Source organism: Aspergillus sydowii (assembly GCF_001890705.1).
Source record: "Aspergillus sydowii CBS 593.65 unplaced genomic scaffold ASPSYscaffold_1, whole genome shotgun sequence".
NCBI lineage: Eukaryota > Fungi > Ascomycota > Eurotiomycetes > Eurotiales > Aspergillaceae > Aspergillus > Aspergillus sydowii.
The window spans coordinates 3,555,036-3,568,173 of NW_024467859.1; the positions used below are offsets into that span (position 1 = coordinate 3,555,036).

Genomic DNA, 13,138 nt, shown 5'->3' on the forward strand with positions numbered 1-13,138 from the left:
GACATTGTTCACCCCGCAAAGTGGAGATTTTTATATACAGAAATTACTCCAAACGTTGCCTGATCGTCGGCCATTCTGGCTTGCTCATTTGTCCTATTGGATACATATCCACGAGGTCCAAGCTTGACTGCTTTGCCCTCCGGAGGGTGCGTTGTACTCGGTTAAAGGCCGGCAGAAATATTTCCAGTACTCAGTAGAGGGCATCAGGCCATGGCAGACGTCACTTAGGGTTGCTAAATTGCAACTCGGCGTTGGGCCGGTCAACCCCACGAGAAAACCTCATTTGATCATTGTGCAGGACGACAAAGACACAATAATCGGAGCAGTCTCGGAGAGGAAGATAGGAAAACGTGCCTATACTGAAAACAGCGGGCGGGCCAATGGGTCTTGGCGGGATAGAAACTCTGAGAAATGTTGGACAGAAAAGACGATCATAGAGCACTGCACCGAGCTGTACTATGGACTGATGAGAATTATAGCGGGCAGGAATACAGAACAAAGTTTCACTGTTATATCTCGCACCTTTGCCATGTTAGAGGTAGCTTGCAGTGTTCACTTACTTTACTGGACTGCTTAAGAGGTCTGCATGGCGTCCTGTAGAAGCTTTATCTATGGCCTCAGGCAGCACAACATCTGTCTCGGCCTGCTCATAGCCTCATCTTCATCAACAGCATCCTTACCAAAACGCGATTCTTTCTTCTTTCCTCTTTCCTCTTTCCTCTTCCTTCAATTTTTCTTTAGAAATATTATCTCACTATTGAGTTTCAGAGATTATCGAGTAATTTTACCTCTGTGAACCTGCTTCCCGCCTTTCACTTTGTCGCATTTTCCAAGCGGGGTTCTGTTCAAGATGGGAGATCGACACGCAGTCCAGCAGAGTCTCAATGGCCTGCTCTCTAAGCTGGATGATGCCGACCCAGATATGAGATACATGTCATTGAATGATCTTTACGGTGTTCTTAACAATCCTAACTCTGCTTATCTGGCCCACGACCAGTTCTCCGCAACCAAACTCGCAGAAGGCTTACTCAAAGCGCTGGATGACCAGCATGGTGATGTCCAGAATCAAGCACTAAAATGGTTAGATAGATCTCTTGTCGTTATTTTCTATGTTTATTTTATCTAACCTTTACCTTTCTACCCCAGCCTCGGTCCTCTTGTTGTTCGACTGCCACTCGAGAGCCTTCGAATGCTGCTCGATAAATTGTCGATCCTCACTACCTCCCAGACCATCGACACGTCAGTCCCAAACACAGCTTTGAGGGTAATCGTTACAGCACTTCCACGGCCTCAATCTACGCAAGCACCAAGCCCTGAAGCTACTACGGCGTACTCCGCTGTTTCTCAAGTTCTCATACCCCGCCTCATCGGGCCTGTGCCGTCCCCCTCCAGAAGAAGAGGCTCTGTCACAAAGGGAATGCTGGAAAAGGACCCCGCAAAAGGCTTTAGCAGTGATGCGATAGACGTTGTCATTCAAGTGGCCTCATGCTTCGGTACACTTCTTAGCGAGGAAGAGTTGACGGCTTTGGAGAAGGCAGTCATGTCCATTATCGATAACGATACAGCTGGTACTGTTGTTACGAAACGGGCGTTGGCTGCCATTTCAGCCCTCGTTCTTCACTTTTCAGACAATCAGTTTGCAACATTCGTTTCTGAACTTGTCGAAAGGTTCAACTCTCCCCAACTAAGCACCGTTCATCGGCGACACCTGATCGCTGCCGTTGGTAGTTTAGCGAGGACAGTACCTGCCAAATTCGGGCCCCATCTTCCTACTCTGGCACCATTCATCTTTTCAGCGGTTGGTGAGGAAGGCCTAGAGGTAAGGCCCTACCTTATCCTTTCACATCCGCATCTAACCTGTGCAGTAGCCGAACCAACTTGATAGTTCACGGCCGATACCCTCAGTAGCTTAAGAGAAAGATTTGCATTGGTATGTGGTCTAATGCAAATATATGGAAAAGCGATCTCAATGTAATTCCGCTCCTCTTCGTTGGGATTCCGTCGCCATACGCTGGGCGAACCTAATAAGATAATACCGAAACATGCCTTTTCAAACTATCGCTCAATAGCCACCCAAAGTATACCGCTTGCATGTGAACCGTTTAAACTCCCTGTTCCCACATTTTTTTGCAAGTCAGGGCTGTATTTGGTTCATCGCATCAAAATCAACACTTTGTTATCAAAACAAGCTGCTAATGACTAAGATACTCCATGTTCGTTCACGATCCTCCCACCATCGTACCTGCCAAAAGCGAGACAGCACGGATGTCCCTGCCGGGGGGCGCTCCTTCTTTTGATTTATGCAGAAGAAACTCCAGTGGCGCTCAGGCTCTTCTTCTCCTTTGCGTTCTCTTCTTCCTGCCTCCACGTCTAGAGTACACTTTACGAATTCTTCTCATATTTTGTATCACTTCTCCCAGAATTCTCTTTAGACAAAAGGTCGTTCAAAATGCACGTACGTTATCTTTTGGTTGCTTCAAGTCTAAATTTTATTACCGGCGTTCTTGGACGCGATATCATCGACTTTCCTTCCACCTACGAGACCGTTCCGGTCGTATCCAAACTTCAGGACCCTGGTACCACTCAGAATCAACTGGCTCGTGATCTCGGTGGTGAGAGATGTGGCGCAGGTTATGGTCGCTGTTCCAACGGCAACTGCTGTTCTACCGCAGGTATGTACGAACAGAGGTGAGTAAAGACATGAACTAAACATGTACAGGATACTGTGGGAATACTACGGCTCACTGTCGTTCTCCGGACTGCCAAATCGACTTTGGTCACTGCGATGCACACGCTACTCCAGGGGGTCCGTCGACAGAAGCTATTCCTCGTCCCAAGATTGGCAAAGTTCCTTACGGCCCAACTGCGATTCGGTCTTGCACTACCCCCGGAACCGTTGCTTTAACCTACGATGACGGACCCAACCAATACACCCGTGACCTTCTTGATCTTCTGGATAAATATGGCGCCAAAGTCACTTTCTTCGTCACCGGAAACAATAACGGCAAAGGCCAAATAGACAGCCCCGACGTCCCATGGGCTTCGCTCATTCAACGTATGGTCCTTAGTGAACATCAAGTGGCCAGCCATACCTGGTCTCACCAGGACCTGAACAAGATATCCCAAGTCCAACGCCGAACTCAACTACTGTGGAATGAAGTGGCGTTTCGGAATATCCTTGGCTATTTTCCTACTTACATGCGCCCGCCTTATTCGAGCTGCACCACGGATACCGGCTGTTTGAACGACATGGGTGATCTTGGCTATCACGTTATTCTTTATGATATTGACACCGAAGACTACAGTCATGATAGCCCAGACACCATTGAGCAGTCCAAGGAGATCTTCGACGAGAACCTAGCTCGCGAAAAGAGCACCAAATCCTGGCTTGTCATTGCCCATGACGTGCACGAGCAGACCGTCCACAATCTCACAGAACACATGCTGGAGAAGCTTTACGCCAATGGATATCGTGCAGTGACAGTCGGTGAGTGTCTAGGTGACGCAATGCAAAATTGGTACCGCAGAGACAACCAAGTGAAGGTCCCAGGAAAACTTAAGCCGCAACCACCCATGGAAAATATTTCGCCTGATGGAAAGTGCGGTGGAAATGTTTCCTGCATTGGGTCTGCCTTCGGCTTGTGCTGCGGCGGAAATGGCTCCTGTGGGAACTCGACCGACTCATGCGGAGCTGGCTGTCAGCCAAACGCCGGTTATTGTGAGAGGGATTTCGGTGGTAACCAACAAACCGGGTCTGGAATTGTCGGTTCCGACCCATTGGGTGATAGCATCAATTCTGGCAAGAAGCTTTACAAGTCCGAAGGAAACTCATCCATTCGGCAGACTTCTTTGACTCTTGCTTCGGTATTTTTATTTGCATTGGTGTTGTTGTAATCTGTCAACACATCCCACTTCTCCCGTTCTAAATCCGTTGATACTGAATGGTTCGCGAACATATGTCTTACAGCAGCACGGATAGTACTGGCCGATTGCCAGTCATCAGTTGTACTATCGCTGGTTCTTATGAGATAATCAGGTAGATATGAAAATGGAGACTCTACTATTATCTTCTTATAACTGCTGGCTTCCTCTTCTTGACGATACGCGTCTAAGACTGGCCCTCTTCCTCCCGAGGAAGAGTGGCTTCTGCCCTCATGATCCACAGCAACTGTAAAAATCAACAGTAAAAGAACAAAGAAGGTGATTTCCGCCTCAACGCCTTGCCCATTCCACATAAATCATGAATCGTGTCAACAAACAACGCACTAGGGAGCCCCTAAGTGAATATCAGTGTAAAAATACGGAGCGTCCATCTGCGAGTAAATTGTACATCAAATGAAAAAAGGCTACCTACAATTCGGGAGATTATCCCAGAAACGATACCTGGCCGCATTTAGCGCGAAAGCAGATACACTGACAGAAATTAAAGGCAGCATAAAGCTTTTGGAAAGAAAGGTAATAACTATAAGAAATCACCGCTTAATAATCTTCAACAACGGTGCAATCCGAGCTTTCTTGCTTAAGCCGACGCGATAAGGAACTTTACTAGTTGAGGATATAGGGCTGTGTTTGCCCGGTCCCTTTGTAGATGGTGTTTTCGGGCCGCTAGGCTTCTGTGGTGTTTCTGGATGTTGATGACCAGGTACCTGCTCCGAGATCTTGGCCGGCGAGGTTGTTTGCCGGGGTTCTGAAAGTGGGTTAGGGGCCGGTTGGTCTTCTTCGGTAATAGGATTCTCGGCTTCCGGGGTTTGGGTACGGGTTGTGGATTCGTTATCGGCCTCGTTTTGTTGGACCCGGTTATTCTCCTCTTCGTTGGTGATCGCCGTTTGGGTGCCTGGTTCGTCAGCCGCTTGTAGCGCAGCTGCTTCTTGTTCTAGCTGCTCTGCCGTCTTCTTTCTCTTCCGGCCACGCTGTTTCGGCGCTGGGGGCTGCTCTTCAGCTTTATTCGGACTCGGATCCCCAGGCTTTGTTATTGGCTTGTCCTCGCGGGCTGTGGTAATGGGCCGCTCATCTACCCAGATCACATCGTCTTCGACGTCTGGCTCGTATGTCTTGGTAAGAGTCACTGAGGTTGTTTTTCCGCGTTTGAGTTTCTTCTTCTTCGGTTCTTTTGCTGGCTTGGGGGATACCTGTGGAGTTTGTTCTGGGGCGTGCGTTATGGGTGGTTCGCCCTGGTCGTCCTTCGTAAGTTCGTCGATGGTACTCTGAGAGACACCATTGCCCGTGGCACCGTCAGTTGGTATTTCCGATGCATCATGAGCTGCGCACTCAGGATGCTTTACCGGTTGAACGGAGGGGTCTTCGGCAAGAGTATGAGGGGCAGCGGGGACACTATCATCGAGAGATACTTTTGGGTTCTTCGGGGGCCTACCCGGCTTGCGCTTTTCAGGCTTGCTAGGTGGAGGTTCATGGGACTGGGGAAGGGAAAGTTCATCGTCCTCGTCGATAGGAGGCACGGCCTGCTTTTTCTTTCGGCCCCTCTTCTCAACCTTTGGCAATTCGGTTGTCACAGGTAGGGAAAGTTCATCGACGCTAGCAGATGATGGCTGTGCCATATTAGGAGCGGCATTATCGCTCTTAGCTCTAGTTGCTTGCGGTGAAATGGCTGATGAGAAAGGTTCTGTATCATGCGGGGATGATGCGGCTCCCTGCATGGAAGCCCAACGACGAATCTCAAGATGCTGCAGAGGCTCTGTCTGTGTCGTGACACCCGAGTCACGGATAAAATCGGCCCTGTTTAGTTGGCCAGATGGGGTATGTGAGGAAGAGTCAAAGATGTTGTATGAAACCGATTGAGACCAGTCATCGCTCGGGTTTGTCCCCTGGAGCTCTGTAGCGGGGACTGAATCTTGTGCTGTTGCCGCTTGTGGATTATGAGCTTCGCGAGTATTCGCTTGTGCAGTCGTTTCGTGAGTTAATCTCTCTATTTGTTCGTACTCATGAGGCATGGTCGGTTCAAGAGTGTACTGGGCTTGCTGGTCATCGTCGAACAATCGTTGTTGCGCAATTCCAATTTCTGTCATCATGTTGCCTATTCATGGGTTGCGTATCATTAGCAGGAATCGCAAGAAAGGCGAGTGGCCATATGTAGCTTAAACAAAGTGAACGAGTTCCAATGGCAAAAAGTTGAGAAAAGAGGGGGGATCTTGTGCTCCATACCCATTGATCCAACTCGACCCGCGACCGGTATCCATCGTTCTTCTCTGCGCTGCTGGGATGAGGTCAAACTCCTCTGCGGGACATTTTGCATTTCAATGAATTCGTCAAAGTCTACTCCGATATGTGAGTCAAGATTGACTCCTTGAGCCCCTGGGCTATTTGCACCACTATGCTCTCCATGATTTGTTACAGCGCGGTTCGTTTTCTCTGGAACACCCTCGCCGAGAAGCTCATCCTCATCGTCGGAATCCTGAATCACACGATCAAAGGACATTGAGATTTTAGTCGATTCATAGAAGATCCGGGTATATTTTGAGTCAATTAATCGGGCGAAACTAAGCCATCAACGAGCGGTTTCTTCTCATCAAACGCGTCTCGGGGAAACAGTGGATAAGGGACGCGGAATCACGTGCTGATAAGACACTTTGTGTAACTAAGGTAGTATACGCCTCAATTTCCAGGCAACAAGAACATAAAACCGTGGGTATTCCCTACTCCATAGTAGTCTGTGGCCGCATTACACCCCTTCCAAAGAATTCGCTGATCACACCATATCGGTCCTTCGAGCGTTGAAGTTCCGCCTTGAAAAGATCATGTTGATCTGCTGATTCGACTTGTCTTCTCCGAATCGCCTTTATAGTAGAATGCTCCGGGGCACAGGCTGGACATTCGGCATCGTCACCTACTACGTTGAGGCAGCGTTGGTGAAAGGAGTGCTTGCAGAGGAAATGGACCGTGGGAAGATCGAGGGCCCTATTGCAGGATGTACAGCGGCGCGCCTGGAATACAACGGGCTTGGAACCCAGCTGTTCAAGCTCCTGCATCTTCGTCTCAGTTTCAGAGCTATAACTCGATATCAAGCGGCGATTCTAAAAATGTGAGTCAGTTTAAGTCATGTCAATAAATTTTATGTAAAAACTTACGGAAGATATTTCCTTGCGTTCTCGCTCAATGTTGTCGCTCAGATACTTCTTCACCCTCCCCATAGTCACAACGGCGTTGTTGCTGAGCGCCTGTATCACCTGGAGCGGTGACATCAGCCCATCGTCAGAGATACGCTTCAAGACAGCGTCAAGCTCGTCCCCTGCCTCTTCTAAGATTTTAGGGTTGGACGCGAAGTACGTCAGAGCATCCACGTATAGCTGAGGTTCCTCAGGCCCATATTTCTTTAATGCTCGAATAGCTCCCTGAGTATCCTTGGCTGCAGTAAATGATCGGAAAATGTCTGACCGCAGACCCGCCTGCTCTCGAACAAGGGTAGATCCTTCCTGGAATTCCGATAAATCGGAAAGGAGAAGGACGCTTGAGGTCGAGATCGGAATCTAGAAATTGTTAACTTTGTGAAAATTACGGTTGGAGCATCAATCTTACGTCTTTTCCCTCAATCAACTTTTTAGCTTTATTCTGCCACTGTTCCTTCTCGGTGTTATCTTTTTGGCGGCCCGCTGCGTTGAGGTACATCTCGAAGAGGGTCGTATAGAGATCCACCTTGTCCTCTCTTTTGAAGTCCTCTTTGCTGATTAGAGCCTCCAGGAAGGTAATGAATTCCTGGGGGTGACCAACGAATGCCGAGAATGCTGTGCGTGGTTTGGGGATCTGGTAGCTCGGCGCACGCTGTTCCTTATCTTCTAACACGGGCTGGACCTCAACCCGTTCCGTCTTTGAACCTGCACCAGCATTCAGCAGAGGCAAAGGAAGGAATGCCGCCAGGCTTTGTAAAGGATTGCTGTTTTGCGCTTGAGGCTCCGGTACGGATTCAACTTGTTGTGTCCTTGGTTCATACTCTCCTTTGTAGTATGCGATGAAAAGCTCTGTTGTTGAAGGAGAGTTTGACAGTAGCACACGGGCGTATTTCATCAAGTTGTGGTACGCCTTGCACTAGTCAGTAGGAGGCAAATCAAATTCAAGAAAGTACACGCACCAATTCAGGCTCCAGTCTCCAGATATACTCCAACGCTTCGGCATATTTTTTGGAATCTTCGATCAAGATGTCCACAACCATGTCATTTTCTCCGTATTTCGTAGCTAGATACGCGGCTTGCTCGTAATAACCGCCTTGCCGACACATGGCAATGGCTGTTTCCAGATCAAACTTAGGCTCGCCTGGTGCTTTAATGAAGGCATCTAGTTTCTCGGTATCTTTCAGTTTTGCGTAGCAGTTGAGCAGCAATGTGGTGTGATCAACTGAAGCACGGTCGTGGTCATGTAATTCCTCCAGGTACTCTATAAGGTTATGGATTCGTTGTGTATCGAGATACTACTCAAAGTTTGTGAGTATATATTTTTCCAACAGACAAGAATACCAACCTTTCTTATAATTTGCGACGGTTCTGTGTTGTCAATGGCCCTTAAATATTGCTGCATTGCCGTGTCGTAATCCCCTTTCTGATACAGATAGTCCCCATACTTGCGGTAGATGGCGTTCTGTTGGAACGTGTCGACGCCGATTTTCTGCGCAAGGTTGATAGCCAGGATATAAAGATTTCGTTGGTAAAGAATCTCGAGCTTCTGTTGGAGGCTCTTCTCACGGTACCTATAAATCTGATCATTATTAGAGGAAGACAATATATCAAACCTTTGGTATGCTTACCTTTCCATCTGTAGTAAGCAGATAAAGATTCCCCCATTCTTTAAAGATCTGCCTGACGGAGGACACAAGGGACTCTGAATGGGCAATAAATTTGAGGTCCGTATCTAACAGAGTGAACGTCGCAGTGCTGAATATTTCATCTTTACCAAAACTTTGTAACCCGCCCGAGCCTGGCATACCGCCTCTGGATGGGCAAACCAGTGTAACATAATCCCTAAATATGTTAATAGAGCTCTTAGGACTCTCGAAAGCGTAGCTCTGGCCGCGTCCATGAGGGCCATAAGTATATATAGCATCCTCTCTAGCAACAAGTACTTCACCATTGTCTCTGTCCAGAGTCATGCAGCCAAGGCCGCATCCTGTATCTTCCAGTACTCGAGCCGGTTGTCCCTGTCCTCGGCCGGAAATCACAAGCGCAAGTATCCGACTCGTAGTAGAAATATAGAGCGTAGTCACAGCCCCACTCTGTACCTCCAGCCCAGTGACGGGCTCCTCAGATTCAAATACTATGCGTTGTCGCGCACCACGGTCGTGAATCAAGTCGCCTCGAATAATCACGACGGAGCCATTGCCGAAACCAACTGCAACTTGAGACAAGTCGCCAAGCACTGCGAACGCGGATACCTATAGATAACTTCTCTCAGCACTTGTCCATATAGTCATTTCCCGCGAATGCACAGACCGGAAATGACCTCCTCGCATTCTGCACCGTTGTCGTCGATAGACAGCTTGGAATCCCCGTCTTCTTTTCAGGCTTATCCAGAGCCCATACTTTCAACACTGGTTCGCTCAACAAATCCTCTGATATTGTTACAAGTAGCGAAGTCCCTTCGATCTGTTTGATGTGCGTGATCGATCCATTATTCGACGCTTTGAACGATTGGACGACCTTGAAGGATGAAGAGACGGTCTGGACGAACCCGTCGGTGGTTCCTAGGAAGAGGTTGGCTGAGCCAGCGCATAAACAGGTGGTTTCTGACTTTTATACAGGTTAGATGCGTTGACTTGATATAGATGCGAAAAATTACGCGACGTACATTGAAGAGTGACGAGCTATCTCCAGGAAGCTTGACCGGGGACACATCGAAGAAGTTGAACGCTTTCCACTATTTCGGGGCACATTAGCAGTTTACATGATGAATAGATAGACATGATGGAAAACATACTGATGTCAGAGCCATTTTGACGTGGCTCACGCCATGGGAGGAGGTAGATCGAGGAAACGAGGTCCGATGAGGCAGCGGCTTTGCGGAGGTGTTATCGTGAAGCTCCGCCGCGCCAAGACACATGGACCATTTACGAGACCAACGTCATACTTCAGGACCTATGGNAAGAAATTCAGATCATATCTATATATTTTCATAATACTATAACTGAAAATTTATGTCCTGGGTAGCAAAATAAAGAATTATGTTCATGAATTAATTGACCCCCGAAACTCCGTGAAGAATGACAAATCGCTATGCTATCATGGGATCAAAATGGAGAGCATCGCAACATACTCCAAGGTATCGCTAGGAACGCCATAGATATGTCTCTAGGAAAAATACGAGAAATATTACAGTCGAGTATATCAAACTATTGGGCCGTCTCTGAAGGATAAGTTGGAGGCAGCTGGGCAGATTTGCAATGTGTAATGTCCTTATTGATCTCGAAGCTTTGCTGCAACCAGCTGCCCGCTTCTGCAATTGCCTGACTGAGATCAAAGCTTTCCACAGCTTGGTCATCCTGGGCTGTGGGTGGCGTTGTGCCCGTCAGGGTCATTGGCAGAGCGTTCTGCTCGGATCCAGAAGGCGAATTATGAGCTTCTGCGGAATGCTGCTGCGCAATGTTTTCCGTATGGTCCTCGTCAGGCGTCCAGTGCTCTGACGGGATCTCGGACGGCGATGATAGAGCGAAACTGGTTGTTTTTCGCTTCTTGCTCTTAGATATGTCTTTTCCAGACGACAGCGTGCGGAATTCGGCTTTCTTCTCAGTACTAAATGTGAAGGGTGTCGCAGCGTCAATCATGTACTGCGTGCTCATCATTTCCCCTCTACTTATCCCGGGTTCGTTTGCTCGACAGGAAATTTCTCGTTCGCGCGTATTGATTGCGTGGAACGGGGTAATGTTGACTGCGTCTGGGGAGTGGTGGTTCGGGTCTTGAGATGCTCGTCGTTTCTTTGCCGATGCCATTGGGCTGTGGACGGGGCTTAGAATATCATTCTGGAAAGATTTCTGCGCCATCATAAGGGCCGCCTGCGTGGAGAATTGCTGATCGGCGTTATGTTCCTCGGTACGGTTGGAAATGGCTTTCGACACCGCGATTGAATGTAGGGATGTAAGATTATCGGAAGGTGCCGGATTCGCAGGTGCATGTTGGGCTGACGGTAGGTCGTTCTCGCTTGTGGTATCATTGGTAGGGTTGTTAACCAAAACTTTGTCCAAGTGTGTTGACATAGGATTTTCCACAGAATTAGAGCCATTCGACAAGGTCAGCGAATTCACTGCATTTTGCTGAATATTAGGCTCTGTCTGGACAGGTTCAGCACTGCGTGTGGATGGAGAGTTCTCAGGATGTTTCTCAGGTCTGCCCGCAGGAACATCAGAGGTGCCAACAATGTCGGCATCGTCAACATTTTCCCCACTAGGTTTTAGAATGTGCTGCCCTTCTATTTCCTCGATAGGCTTGCCATGTTGTTTCAATCGATATTCGAATTTCGGCAGTTGAGATGATGACGATACCACGTGGACTGATCCGTTCACAGACTGAGAGCTACCTTGCTGCAGGGTTGGTACAGGTGTATGACGTCCTTTGTGAGAAGATGGAACATTCTCTTCTAATTCCAGCTGTTTCGGCTGTTTTCTTCGGTGGTGGTTTTTTGATGATCTGACCGACTCATAGTCTGCCGATCCTGGTCTGCCATTTGACGGAGAACTAGCTGTACCACCCTTTTTCAGTTGGCGGGAAGAAATACTAGCCGTGGGTGATGTTGGTGGATCAATATACTGAAATCGGGTCGAGACCTTGTCTTTTTTCAACCATCTGGAGTCTGTACGTTTATTTCGAGCGAAGCGAGGAGACTGGCTATCGCGCGCGGCGGATGCTAATCCAGGCTCCCGATCCGTGGGCTTAAGTTTCGCGTATGCGTGAGAACGCTCAGTACGAGATAAAGTCTGCGGAGTGGCCGAAGGTGTAGAACAAGGAACGACACTTGGGCTTTGGATGTGTCGGCGTTTGTGAGAGTTGGTTTCCGGTATAACTGGTTGTTCTGTCGGGCCGTTGTCGGGCTTGTTTTCAGCGGCTTTCCTCCTATCCTTGCTCCATGGATTTATCCAGCCTCTATCCAAAGGACCCCGAAGTGAAGCAGAGAGGATAAAAAGAGAACCGCCCTTCAGATATGCCTCCCCAAGCTTCTCAATCCTCCGGCGCCGCGCAGAGCGTTGGCTCTCACCAAGGTCATCGTCTGAGCACGCAAGCTCATAGTCATCCAGGTCCGAGTCTCGCGGTGGGCATGTTTCCAGTGCGAGGGGGGAAACTGGTCGACGGGCTGGCATCTGTGGGAGGCGGGGTCATGAACGACCGGGGGGTGTCGGTGTTTACAGTGCTGCTGCTGCAGATCACTGCGGTCGGAGCGAGGTTAAAAGGTCGAGGGCGTAGGTTCGCAAAAAGGCACTCATTTCTCCTGCACGTCTATGTGTTCGTCTGGCCCAGTCGAATCCGCCGCTGTTTCCCCGAGATGTTCTGCAGCTCAGGTCGGCGAGTTCGCGAAAAACCACTTAACGCGCCGGGTTCCCTGGCAACGTGTCCCGCGTGTGTCATTGGCTGCGCACAAGATCATGTGATATCAACAGAGATCAATGCCAAGTCGAGGACTCAATCTGTTCAACTGTCACCGACAGCTCTGTATGTTGATTGAACGAAAGGTTATAGCTAATATCAAATTAGACACTACTTATTCATATCTAATGCGCACACAAAATTTTTTATTCCACCCTGCCAGTCCCCGGTTATTCCCAGACTCTTGACTACTACTTACTACCTTCCTTACTGCTGAGAGTTTTGGCTTTTGGCCGGGGATAGCGATCATATACAGCTCAATCATCCGAACCCAGAAGATGTTACTCGGTAGCTGCAGCTCAATCGCAAAGACTAATGGATCCATGGCCATCAGGAAGAGTGCGTTAAGAACCGTGCCCTGATAATAAGCCTTTCATCAGATAACTAGTTAGTTATAGTTAACTACGGTTGGGAGCCCAACTTCGCCGAGCCTGGCTCAGGGACCTTGCAGCCTTTAATAATATCAAATTTAAGTTGTCTTATACCTGTTCTCCTGATTGTAACAAAGCAGAATGTTTAACAGCATACCAGTTGGCGCTAAACCCTTGCCGCACATACTATATATATTT

The 13,138-nt window shown here is 48.5% G+C and overlaps 5 protein-coding genes across 5 annotated transcripts; 2 read left to right on the plus strand and 3 right to left on the minus strand.

Annotated features, from left to right (window-relative positions):
- The first annotated feature begins 725 nt into the window (after positions 1-725).
- ASPSYDRAFT_335212 (uncharacterized protein) lies at positions 726-2,159 on the plus strand. Its single transcript, XM_040845108.1, has 3 exons — positions 726-1,080; positions 1,147-1,819; positions 1,866-2,159. The coding sequence occupies exons 1-3, from the start codon at positions 851-853 to the stop codon at positions 1,866-1,868; spliced, it is 906 nt and encodes a 301-aa protein (XP_040708418.1). The 5' UTR covers positions 726-850; the 3' UTR covers positions 1,869-2,159.
- Positions 2,160-2,449: 290 nt separating this feature from the next.
- ASPSYDRAFT_138837 (chitin deacetylase CDA6) lies at positions 2,450-3,894 on the plus strand (the record flags this gene model as incomplete). Its single annotated transcript, XM_040840876.1, has 2 exons — positions 2,450-2,672; positions 2,720-3,894. The coding sequence occupies 2 exons, from the start codon at positions 2,450-2,452 to the stop codon at positions 3,892-3,894; spliced, it is 1,398 nt and encodes a 465-aa protein (XP_040708419.1).
- A 578-nt stretch (positions 3,895-4,472) lies between these two features.
- On the minus strand, positions 4,473-6,433 carry ASPSYDRAFT_26602 (uncharacterized protein; the record flags this gene model as incomplete). Its single annotated transcript, XM_040844298.1, has 2 exons — positions 4,473-6,031; positions 6,160-6,433. 2 exons carry the CDS (start codon positions 6,431-6,433, stop codon positions 4,473-4,475), a joined length of 1,833 nt encoding a protein of 610 aa, XP_040708420.1.
- A 217-nt stretch (positions 6,434-6,650) lies between these two features.
- On the minus strand, positions 6,651-9,930 carry ASPSYDRAFT_84615 (tethering complex subunit PEP5; the record flags this gene model as incomplete). The annotated part of the gene is made up of 9 exons (XM_040851378.1): positions 6,651-7,028; positions 7,083-7,481; positions 7,531-8,031; positions 8,081-8,416; positions 8,467-8,700; positions 8,750-9,373; positions 9,432-9,728; positions 9,787-9,855; positions 9,916-9,930. The coding sequence occupies 9 exons, from the start codon at positions 9,928-9,930 to the stop codon at positions 6,651-6,653; spliced, it is 2,853 nt and encodes a 950-aa protein (XP_040708421.1).
- A 156-nt stretch (positions 9,931-10,086) lies between these two features.
- ASPSYDRAFT_39343 (uncharacterized protein) lies at positions 10,087-12,478 on the minus strand. The gene has a single exon (XM_040845878.1). It carries the CDS (start codon positions 12,284-12,286, stop codon positions 10,328-10,330), a length of 1,959 nt encoding a protein of 652 aa, XP_040708422.1. The 5' UTR covers positions 12,287-12,478; the 3' UTR covers positions 10,087-10,327.
- Positions 12,479-13,138: the final 660 nt, after the last annotated feature.

What these genes read in the sequence shown, in the direction of transcription:
- ASPSYDRAFT_335212 (XM_040845108.1), top strand. Translation starts at nt 851, where the DNA reads ATGGGAGATCGACACGCAGTCCAGCAGAGTCTCAATGGCCTGCTCTCT. An exon ending in CAGAATCAAGCACTAAAATG is followed by an intron (nt 1,081 to 1,146) that starts GTTAGATAGATC and finishes TTTCTACCCCAG; the next exon opens with CCTCGGTCCTCTTGTTGTTC.
- ASPSYDRAFT_39343 (XM_040845878.1), bottom strand. Translation starts at nt 12,286, where the DNA reads ATGCCAGCCCGTCGACCAGTTTCCCCCCTCGCACTGGAAACATGCCCA.